Genomic DNA, 11,813 nt, shown 5'->3' with positions numbered 1-11,813 from the left:
TGTTAGATCGCAAGCTTCACCATTGAATGGATTGATATAATTGAGCATATCTTTAGAATGCTTAGCAATAAATAATGTTTATAGCAATACTAATGTTCATTTTGCAACCTTGCAACTACAATTCCGACAAGTGGTCCCTAGTTAATCATCCTTAGTCTAACCACCAATACAATTTAGTCTGTTCATGTAAAGTCTAGTTTTCTTTTGTCATATTTTTCTATTACATTCAACCCTCCAGCCAGGAAGGGGTTGCTGAAAATATAGAGCGATTGTCCTACATCTGGCTCTAATAAAGCCAGAGAAAGGCTGAGATCAAGCTGAAGTCCCTCCCACAAAGAAGAGTGGCCAAGCATTCCAAAGCAGTGAGCTGGAACCAGCGCAGAACAACAGAATTGCTGTGGAGTCCAGCACTGAGTCTCTTCCACAATCACCAAGAGCACAAGATTTTGGAATAAAAATCCTTAACAGTCTCGGGATAGAGCCAATGATGGCTGGGATTGTGGCCTGCATCCTTCTTGGATTTGTCACTGTGATCACTGCCCAGCCACAAGCAGTTTTGGAGTATATACAAGGAAGGATGGGTGTTCTGGAGGTAAGTGCCCTATGTAAGCAGGACAGTAAAGAACGTGCATCAGTGCGATAACCGCAATGGTGAATGAAATAGGAAACATTAGCTTTTTTTCCAACAATCTATCCTTTAAAATAAAATAAGACTGGCAGTGCCCTATGTAGTAGTTAGAGTCTTGTTTAGGCTGTAATTTTCTTTTAGGCAAAAGAAACATTTCTAAAATTCACATACTTCAGAGGCCTTTTATTTTTAATGCCAAACAAACCTTAAAAGGGTAGTGCACCTTTAAATTAATGTATGGCCTTTATTTTTTGCGATTTTTAAAAATGATTTAACTTTTTATTCAACAGCTATCTTGATGCTAGGGTCCAGGGTTGAATTAAAAATGTGACTTGGATGTTAACGTGAACTACAATAAATAGTTGATCTTGTTTTGGACACTGTAGATAACTTTGCTATCTACATAACTGACAACTATGTCCTTTGTTAATACATGCTCAGAAAGGCTTAGAAGAGGAAAATCATAGGTCTTATGATTTTAGAGCCACATTGCTCCAGAGGGAAATGCCCAAAATCACCTTGCTAGTCCATGGGAAGCCAATAGGCAAGATGTGAACTTGCCCAGGTGGCACTTTTCTAGGGGAAATTTGGCTCTTTTAGCAATGCGGTCCCCCCCTAGCCACAGCTTAAGCTCAGGAGGGCTAATAATGTGGCTTATACTGAGCTGCGTTGATACTGCTGCCTCAGTATTATAAACAGAATTGCTCTTGGTCCATCCATCTGTTTCTACATCAAAGTATGGAAAACAGCATTCTGCACACTGGTGGTGACAGGCGGCCACTGGAAAATGGAGAATGGAAAATGTGGTTTGTAATGGCAATTGGTATTGTTTTGAATGCCATCGTATTCTGCACCAAAGCAGTCCAAACACCCCAATGAATAAAAATAAAAAAAAAAACACGATTATGCATGATCAAAGCCTTGTCTGAGATAACAAGAATTGTAACAAAGAAAGATAATAATTATGTAATAGCTGGTAAAAATGACAAAATGGAAACTGAGGGTCTGATTTAGTAGCTGAACTGACTTTTAGTAGCTAAACTGCACAAGTGCCAAAAACAACTGATCAGCCATTCGTTTGGAACATGCATGCAAAGAAATTATTTATTGCTACTGGCAACTGCACTTTTGCATTTTAGCACCTGGGTTTGTAAATCAGCCCTACAGAACATTAATCATCTAATAGATTACATTTCCTCCAGGCCATGATGTTTACAGATATTGCACCAGAGCAGATCTTTGATTTAATATTTAATATTTCTTCAGTTGCTGACTGGTTGTGATTGCCAACTGCATCTAAAGTAGAAAATGAGCCGTACAATAAAAAGATCAATATAGAAGTGTATGCCAATTGAACAATACTAAAAAGCAGGCTACCTAAATGTGTGTCCACTATAAAAATGAGAAGAGAAAATTCACTGACATGCGGGATTTAAGGTAGCTGGATGAACCCTTGCAATTTTATTAATGCAGTGTAATGTGCAACGTTTCGGGACCACGCCCCTTTATCAAACATAGTGCAAAGTAGTGCAGACATCATTTTAAAGGTAGTCTATTAGAAAAATAAGCATATGATTAAACAATTTATGAAATGAAAAATAATTAATGAAATGGAAAAAATTATTGCAATGGAAAAAATTCATGATGTTACAAAAATCTGTAAGTTATTTACAAAAATGTATATAGACCAATAGAAAACAGTGGTTAACTTCAATGAGGATGTTTTAATCAACTCAATTGGACTACTTTCCCTCTGGACTGTTTTCTATTGGTCTATATGATTTTTTGTAAATAACTTCAGGATTTTTGTAATATCTTTTTCAGTCTATGAATTTTTTCCATTGCAATAATTTTTTTCATTTCATTAATTATTTTTCATTTCATTAATTGTTTAATCATATGCTAATTTTTCTAATTGACTACCTCTATCCGATTCCTCTATCGCTGGGCACCAGGATTGATCGCTTGGTCAAGTGGTGTGAGGTGTGCAGTTTCTCCTCGCTTGGCAGTATAAAAATGACTCACAACACACTTTACAAACTCTTCCCACAGGAGAGAATAGCACAGTGGCATGACCAGAGTAGTCGATATAGTGGAGAGCTTCGAGACTTCAAAAATCAAGTTCTGAAAATGCTCGAGAATATTGAAAAGGAACGGGAAAGTTTAAGAAATGAGATGGAGAACTCCAATGTTCGGGTGGACCGGTTGGAGAGAGAGGTAGATTACTTTGAAACGCAGAACTCTGCGCCAACATGTGTGGAGATCGATGAAAAGTTGACAGAGCTTCATGATGCCAAGAAAAAGAAGAAAGAAAAATATGAGAAGATAACAGGTGACCATTTCTCTGAATATATAGGCTTAATGATTCCAACAAAAGGGCGATATGCACCTGTTTTTACAAAATCCTTCTTGTCAATGAAACCTACAAGAGGAACAATTCTTTATTACCACTCTCTCTGTAATACAATTAAAGATGTTGAGCTCAATTAGCTTCCCTCGTACCATTGTATTGTCTTTTAAGGTAAGAGGTTAAAATGGGAGGTAGAGTCAGACCATGCAATCTTACCAATGTGATACAATAGCAGACATCGTAAGAGCTTTATGCTCCTTTGAAATTCTACATTCTTAAGCCATGTTCCTTGCTTTCATTAAATGCACTGCCTATCCCTAAGGGTTCAAGCACACGGGCAGATCCGGGTAGATTTAGTCGCCTGCTGACTAACCGCCTCTTCTGTGGGGCAACAATCTCCCTGAACTGCCTTCCCCCTGCCTTCCACCTGCTATAATGAGAAAATGCCAGCGCCAATGCACTCGCGTCGCTTTGATTTCTGAAGTCGCTTGAAGTTTCCTCTTGAGGCATTGGCGCTGGTGTTTTCTCATTATAGCATGCGGCAGGCAGTTTGGGGAGATTGTTGCCCCCGCAGAAGAGGCGATTAGTCACCAGGCTACTAAATCTTCCCGAATCTGCCCTTGTGCTAGCTCCCTTAGGTGGTATTAGGGCAATACTACAAATATTTTTTAATGCACTTATCTCTTAGTGAGAACCACAAAACCAATCTCTGTGAACCTCTCCAAGATGTCAACAAAAATTTGTGAGGCTTATTTAATAGCTGCATGCCACAGCAGCCAAACTCACATTGGACTTAACATTGTCTGTTACACATTGTCTGTTACTTTGAAGTAATATTTTACTAACCTTAGTTTATAGCCTATGGGATGTTCTGATCACTATTTGTATTTGTACTGAAACTAACCCCCTCCATTCATCCTTTCTTGTGACTGTTTTGGTTTACAGATCAGCAGAAGACCATTTTGTGTGTGTGTGTGGGGGGGGGGGGGGGGGGTTTCCTTTGCACCGGAAATCTAATTATCTACCCTGCAAAGAAAAAACATGGAGTAGCTTCAGTCTTCCTGGTTTGTTCAATAAATACCAAAAACATTTGTTTATAATTAAGTATGGTCAGCACAAGCTTTATTAGTTGAACTTGTGTTAAACAAGAGAGGATACTGACCCTTTAAAGTTACCAAAACAACTGAAAAAATGTAGAACATAGTTGGGTAATATCAAAATATCAAAATTATCAACATTTATTAAAAAGAACAAAAATGCATACACACATTGCGTGGTTGTCTTAAAACCTTAATATTTACCAGCCCCCAGGTCAATTTTGTAACTACAAAAGGATGGGGGAATCCTCCACCTGTCCTTATACTAAACTTAAACCTTACCTGAGCTTAGATATCTAAGACACATTGGGCTGTTTGTGGTTCTGCAACAATATTTTAGGTCCAGAAAGGCACTTCAAGATTCTTTCAAAATAGCTTTCCTTTAATGGTAAGGCATGTTAAAGGCACTGTCTAGTATGAGGTGGTTGAAAACCCCATTATTTGGGGGTTATAGGTTGGAACTACAGAATGGTAAATATTCTCATGATAGTTATATGCTTCAGGCTGCTGAAAATGCATTTACCTAACAAAGTCCAAGACTACACTAGGATGTCCCTTCTAGCAACTAATAAAAAAAAAACCACAAGTTATATATATGTATGGCAGGAAGTTTTTCTTCTCTACAGAGATGAAATTGCATTTATGCAACTCGTGAATATATAAAGGGATTAGTGCATGAGTTAAGTTTTCCATTTGTTGATAAGTGAGAACTCTTGTTCACCAAAACCTAGAGAGCCACAGGTTGGAAATCCCTGGCTTAGTGGAACCTACATTCTCATGACAGGTTGCCCTGCGGCTGATATTCCTGGAAAAGAGGAGACAGAGGGGACAGATGAGACGCTGATTCCTCCAATCCCCCGAAAACCTTGTAAGTAGGTTCCATTAACCCCTTTAAAGAGTTTAAAGCTAGTTTCATGTTTAAAGGTTAGTCAGTTACTAATACACCTGTGAACTGATACTCCATTCATAATCATATTGATTGTATCCTTCAAGAGAACAATTCTTGAATTGCTCTAGGTTTCCATGTTAGAATGATAACTGATAAAACAACCAGGATAGTGTATTTAGCCAAACACTATTTTCAAGGGCTACTAAGCGAGTACTGTTCTTTATAATGGTTTTACCGAATTACCGGAGAAGTGTCTTGCCTCATTAATTCTCTTCTTCCACCAATTTTATTTATATCATCCGGCAGACTCTATATTAGTATGATAATAGTCAATTGAAAATATGTTGCTGGACCCAGAAAAAAAGCAATAAGGTGAAAAATGCCTCCGTGCTAAATGCAATTTGCATCATTTTTAAAATGTTATTAGGTATATAATGGCATAATTAGCTAATTGTTAAAGGAGAAGGAAAGTCGTTTCACACTTGGGGTGCCAAATGTTAGGCAGCCCCCAGTGAATGAATTTACTTACCTGAAAACTGCACTGTCCCGGGGTTATTCCAGTGAGCACCATGGAGCAAACCTCCTTCCAGCTTCTTCTTGCTTCTCATGGCTGCACATGCGCATTAGAGTCAATAACAGAACTTTAACTAAAAAGCCGGCTATTTCATTCTACTGCTCATGCGTCTGCCCCAGGAAATTTGAAGAAAGAAGAAGCCGGAAGAGGATTGCTCCGTGGTGCTCGCTGGAATAACCCTGGGACAGTGCAGTTTTCTGCTGATAGAAGCACCGGCCCGGGGTTTCAGGTAAGTAACTACATTCACTTGGGGATGCCTAACATTTAGTACCCCCAAGTATGAAACGACTTTCATTCCTCAACATTTATTAGGTGTAAAAAACACATAAAACTCGAATACAAAACTGCGCCAAGTAAAAGTATTCAAGGTCCCCTGGAAGTCACTGAGACCTGCGCTGATAATTTTGCACCTTTTTTTTAACCATTTAGATTTTTCAAGGTTTTCATATATTTTTGTGCTAGTAATTGTCTGAAAACTGAATTTTTCAGCATTTTTTTCGTTTTGTTCTATTTTAATTCGGATCTTTTAACAACTTGCATGGCATTCGTGATTTTAGAGAAATAGAGTTTGTGGTTTTAAAAAGCTCTAATACCACCAAAATTCGACCTTTAGTAAATGGGCCTCCCAGTGTTCCGTAGTAGAGCAAAATAAAACCAAAAATATTTTAATATTATTTTTTATTTTAATAAAATAATTAAAACTTTTTAAAATGGTTTCCTTTTTCTCTGTAATAATAAAACAAAACCTTATCACCTTCCCCTTATCACTTTTCCCTTATCTGGAAAACCCAAGATCCTGAGCTTTCTGGATAACAGGTCCCATACCTGCATAACATTTTTACTACTTCTTGCAAGGCTTTTAAAAAACTGTATTGTGAAACGTCAAATCAATTAGCGCCATAAAGTTATTGTACTTTATTGCATATGATTTAGTGAGTGAGCTTAGCGTCCTTTAATCTTTCTCAACACACATTTTGGGAAAGGTTCCCCATGAACGAAACAGAGAGAGTATTGTATTTCTAAAATATCTGAATTACAAAATCTTTATGACACTAATTCATGATGAACTAAAAGTGTGCCACTTTTTTGCCTCCTCAGATTGCAGTGATACCATATCTCAAGTTACTGCCATGAAGATTTTGAAACGCTTTGGGAGCTCTGCAGGTCTTTGGACCAAGGACCTAGCGGGCAATTCAGATCGGATCTATGTCTTTGATGGGGCTTTTAATGACACGGTGTATGTTTTTCCCCGTATGAAAGAATTTACCCTTTCATCAACCACACGCAAGGCAGCTAAGATTAAGCTTCCATTTCCTTGGATTGGCACAGGACATATAGTTTATGATGGCAACCTCTACTATATCCGGCAAGGAAATGAATTTCAGGTCATCAAGTTCAGCTTGGCCAACAAAACTATTATTGATAGCGCTGTTTTACCAATTGAACAGCAAGTCCCAGTGTATGGTCTATCAAAATTTAATTACATAGACATTGTAGCTGATGAAGAAGGGCTTTGGGTCATTTATGCCACTAAAGAGAACGAGAAAAACATTTGCTTAGCCAAACTGGATCCAAGTAGCCTTAGCATTGAGCAGATGTGGGACACACCATGCCCCATAGAAAATGCTGAAAGTGCTTTTGTCGTCTGTGGTTCTCTCTATGTAGTGTACAACACAAAGCTTCCAAGTCGTTCACGCATCCAGTGTGTGTTTGATGTCAGTGGTACCATATCTAGTGAAAATGTACCCATTGTTTACTTTCCAAAGAGGTATGGATCCCATTCCAGCATGAAATACAACCCTAGGGAGAAACAGATTTATGCTTGGGATGATGGCTACCAGATGATATATAAACTAAATATGAAACATAGAGATGAACTTAATTAGATGGCTATCAGAATATTTCTGTTGTTTACCTTTGTCCATTTATCCATTTTCATTATTGCTGTTCTGTGACATGCATAGTTGAATATGTTTGCAGTTTAAAAAGGACATTGTCTTCAAATTTAAGTGCCACCACTTGTGATTCTTCTTCTTCTTAGCTTTGTATTTCTGACCTTGTACACACTTAGTTCGTTACTTTTAAATGTGTTTTTAACTGTAAAATGCATTTCCCTATATAATGCAGCATATAAGGAAGCATTCTTTACACTCATTTTAAATCACTGATGGTATTTGTGCCCCCCCCATCAACAAGACCAAATATTGGCCTCAAAAGTCCTTCTGCAGAGAGCACAGTAATTTTATACATCCCAAATAAAAATGTCACCCCCATCTCTAAGCCAAGCACATAATGTGCCAAAACCCAGTTCCGCTTTGCTGAGTTATTAGAATCTGTAACTGTGTGATCTGTTCTGAAATAAGGATCTATTATCAAGAATATTACGCCTGCTAAATAGCATTTAAATATTAATTAAACCCAGAGGGACAGTTTTGCACCAATGTGGATTCATGCAGCTTAGTTACCATCAAATAGAAGGGATTGTTTTGTTATTACAGAGGAAAAAATAAATCATTTTTAAAACTTAGATTTATTTCTCTCTATGGGAGATGCCTTCCTGCAATTCAGAGTCTAATATCTGCTATCATTATCATAAAGGTGCTAGACCAATAATATAACAACCCTGAACAATGGGTCAAAGGAAGGGTAACAGTTATTTTGCTTTTCTGTTAGAATATCTATCTGTATATAATTTCCTATATACGAGCCGCACACCCTGAGTAAGAAATTGAAACCTGGGTGCTCATGCGTTAAAAATAAATACAGTCTCTGAGGTGCTGGCACTCACAGGATTTGAACAATGAAGCCAAAAGGTGTTGAAAAAACAAAGGTTTATTCATCCAACATTTCGGTTTCTCACAGGAACCTTTATCAAGGAAACACGGTGCAGAGTGGAAGTACCATATTTATAGCCAAAGAGAGGCTAGGTGATTAAAAGAGCCTGCCCACCTTGATGACTCATAGTAGTGGAAAACACACCTGTGAGAATAAAATGGCCCATTGTAACAATGGGCTCCTGTATTTTGTAGCTTTCAAATAGGCCAACTCCTATACACATACCCACATCAGTCGTGGGATCAAGGGGTAGCAAGTAAGTCGCTTGGCCATGTCCCTGTATCCTTATAAACTACAGTAGAGGTGGATCGGTCACCATAATAACCCCTTAGACTCGGGCAATATGCTTTAGATAATCCCAACTTGAAGGGAGACATAATAGACCAATAGCCGCTTTGTCCGAGTCAACTGGTTGCATAAACTGGCGTGGGTATATAAGGGGAGTACTGAACAGATTGCAGCCGAATTTCCAGATAGTCCCTCCCTTATGCATAAGCCCAGGGCTAAGGTTAATGTGTAAAGTGCATTTGCCATCTGTCCTAGCCACATATCTGTCTTGGGGACAAAGCAACATGCTCCCAGCATCAATGAGGAGTGCCTAGACCTAAAACAACATCAGGAGTCTCTTACATGTGTCCTAAACCAGTGCATCAGGTAAGACATTGGTGTGGGTAGGGAAGGTAAAAACAAAGTCTGAGCAGTAAGATAAGGGCATAGCAAATTCTAGAACATAAGTGAAAATATTGATATGATTCCATACAGTCAATAATTATCCAGTGAACGTGAGCATAGCATAATAAACGTCCATAGATTCTATATAGGGCATTACACAATTGGCCCCCCGTAAAATATTGGCACAGTTCTAAATGAAGCAACGGTAGAGATTCATTGAGTCCCCTGGGAGCAAGCTTATCCAACTTGAAGATCCAGAGTGCTTCTCTGCGGAGGAGGGCGTTGTTTCGATCACCACCCTTGCTTAGTGGTGGTTGATGGTCAATGGCCATACACTTAAATGTCGGGTGCCCGTGGTTGTGATTAAGAAAATGTCTAGTCAAAACTATTACCACGTTAAGGGAGCGCATCAGTGATCACCGCTCAGCTATCAGCAAAGCCCTCAAAGAGGGCCAAGTCACACAGCCGGTGGCTAGACATTTTCTTAATCACAACTACAGGCTCCCGTAGTGTATGGCCATTGACCATCATTTTATTCTCACAGGTGTGTTTTCCACTACTATGAGCCATCAAGGTGGGCGGGCTCTTTTAATCACCTAGCCTCTCTTTGGCTGTATATTTTGTACTTCCTGTGAGGAACCGAAATGTTGGATGAATAAACCTTTTGCCTTTCATTGTTCAAATCCTGTGAGTGCCATCACCTCAGAGACTGTAATTTATTATATATGTATGGGCCCCTGGGCAGCTTCATGAGTCTTCAGGAGATCAGTGACGTGATACTTTATTTTTACTTTATGAAAATAAAAATATTTTTTGCCTTGTGGCTGCACCGATAGAAAAAGCCACTGCTATTTCAGCCAGTAGGTGTGTGTTTATTGAAGTGAGCATGCTAAGCTCTGTATTTCAGATACAAAGATAAAAGCTGATGCACTGTTATATATTGAGACTGATATGAAAGTTACATGAAATATTTTGTTCAACTTTTGCTTTTTAAAGGCAGATTTGCAGTGCAATGCCCTTTAGAAACAAAAACTGTTATTTTGCTTATAAATGTATCTGCAGTCTACATATATGTATTCACCAGAATATTTATCAGATCTATGCACTGGCCTTGTTTATTTGATACATTTACTTCTACTAGCACTCAGTATTGGGGTCGTTTCTGATATAACCTATACAAGCTGTGAAGTGCAGATCAGTGGGATTTACAGTATGATAGAACCCATGCTGCTAGCCAATATCTTTGTATATCAGAATAGATTTATTCAAAACATAATGACAATGTGTGTAAACAGGTAATTACTCTCTGAAGGTTGGCATTCAATGAGCTTTAAATAAAATATTGCAGTCATAATTACTCTGTCATTATGCTTGTTTGATGGAATGTTTTCGTTGCCCAGGCTACAATTATCGATGCCTTACATGAATAGCTGCATTTGTAAGTACCATAGAACCACACCTCTCATTAAACTTACATGCTTTCTATTGCTTTCATATAGAGATTTTTAATAAAAAAAAGAGATAGACAATATACACTATAAATAAAAGGATTTTGGTTCCATAAATTGCACTTTAAATAACATTAACATACAGGTATGAAATCCATTATCTAGAAACTTGTTATCCAGAAAGATATATAGACTCCTATAGACTCCATTATAATGAAATTTTTTCAAAGTGATTTTTTCTCTATAACAATTAACAAGCACCTTGTACTTGGACCTTTTCATAATCCGGAGCTTTCTGGATAACTGATTTCCGGGTTAACTGATCCCATACCTGTATTTAAATGATTTTTGAGTAGAATTTTGGTAAGGAGATCCAAATTACAGAAAGATTCTGAAAACCCAAAGTCCCGATCATTCTGGATAACAGGTCCCATACTTGTATACTGGTAAAGTTTTTTTTTATTTTTTATGAATGCTCATTTCATTTGGTGAGGTCACCTAACAAGCAGACCTTTCCCTGATTTGCCCAACTAAGATATTGTGCTTTAATCCGATCATTGTTTGTATGATCAAACAATCAGATTTCAATGGCTGGTACATGATAGGTTGAAGTGAGGTCCGCATCAACTAGTAAATGCGATCCCTGATCCAACGAGTCTGCCGGATCTACATCTGGTTGATTTTTGGTCAGATTTTGGGGGGTGGCCATCAGAGGTCCCCACACAGAGGCAGATAAACGGCCAAATCGGTCTAAATGACCCAAAATGTGTCAGTTTATGGCCATCTTTATGCTTTTCATATCAGTGCTGTAAATCTACTAAGCTGGGCAGTACAATTAATTTGATTCAACCCCTGGTAGGGAGCAAAAATTTGGAAAGGTACATTGACATGAATACGGTTGCTTAAAAAATAATTTGAGAGTTTTCCCCAGTAACCTGAGATTCCAGCCACTGGGAGGATATGAAAATTGATGAAGCACCTTGACACAGACGCTATGGACACAAGGGACTGTTTTTTTTTTACTCTTGTGTCTGCACTAACAGGAAATTTAAATTCACCATCCCTTCCAAGCTCAATATGTGTATAAAATATAAACTTGAGCAGCTGTGCCGCAACAGCTCGGTGGCAAGTCTTGCCATCAATCGGGCAGATTTACTAAAGAGCGAAGTAGCTAACGATAGGGAAAATTCGATAATGTTTCCACCCGCAGGGACATTGCCAATTAACTAACAGGCACAAGCGCCAGTTCCAGGGGCGTAACTACAGAGGAAGCAGACCCTGCGGCTGCAGGGGGGCCCAGGAGGTACAGGGGGCCCCATG

The 11,813-nt window shown here is 38.5% G+C and overlaps 1 protein-coding gene across 2 annotated transcripts; it reads left to right on the top strand.

Moving 5' to 3' along the window:
* The first annotated feature begins 234 nt into the window (after nucleotides 1–234).
* Nucleotides 235–10,399, top strand: olfml3.S (olfactomedin like 3 S homeolog). Of its 2 annotated transcripts, XM_018249191.2 has the most exons (4): nucleotides 235–592; nucleotides 2,681–2,960; nucleotides 4,860–4,943; nucleotides 6,637–10,399. In XM_018249191.2, exons 1-4 carry the CDS (start codon nucleotides 485–487, stop codon nucleotides 7,422–7,424), a joined length of 1,260 nt encoding a protein of 419 aa, XP_018104680.1. In that variant the 5' UTR covers nucleotides 235–484; the 3' UTR covers nucleotides 7,425–10,399. The 2 variants fall into 2 exon arrangements, with proteins under 2 accessions (XP_018104680.1, XP_018104681.1); XM_018249192.2 differs by lacking the exon at nucleotides 4,860–4,943 and having other exon boundaries at nucleotides 244–592.
* The last annotated feature ends 1,414 nt before the right edge of the window (nucleotides 10,400–11,813 follow it).

The sequence above is a fragment of the Xenopus laevis genome, chromosome 2S (genome assembly GCF_017654675.1).
Source record: "Xenopus laevis strain J_2021 chromosome 2S, Xenopus_laevis_v10.1, whole genome shotgun sequence".
In the NCBI taxonomy this organism is placed as follows: Eukaryota; Metazoa; Chordata; class Amphibia; order Anura; family Pipidae; genus Xenopus; species Xenopus laevis.
This window is presented reverse-complemented; position numbering and strand designations above follow the sequence as displayed.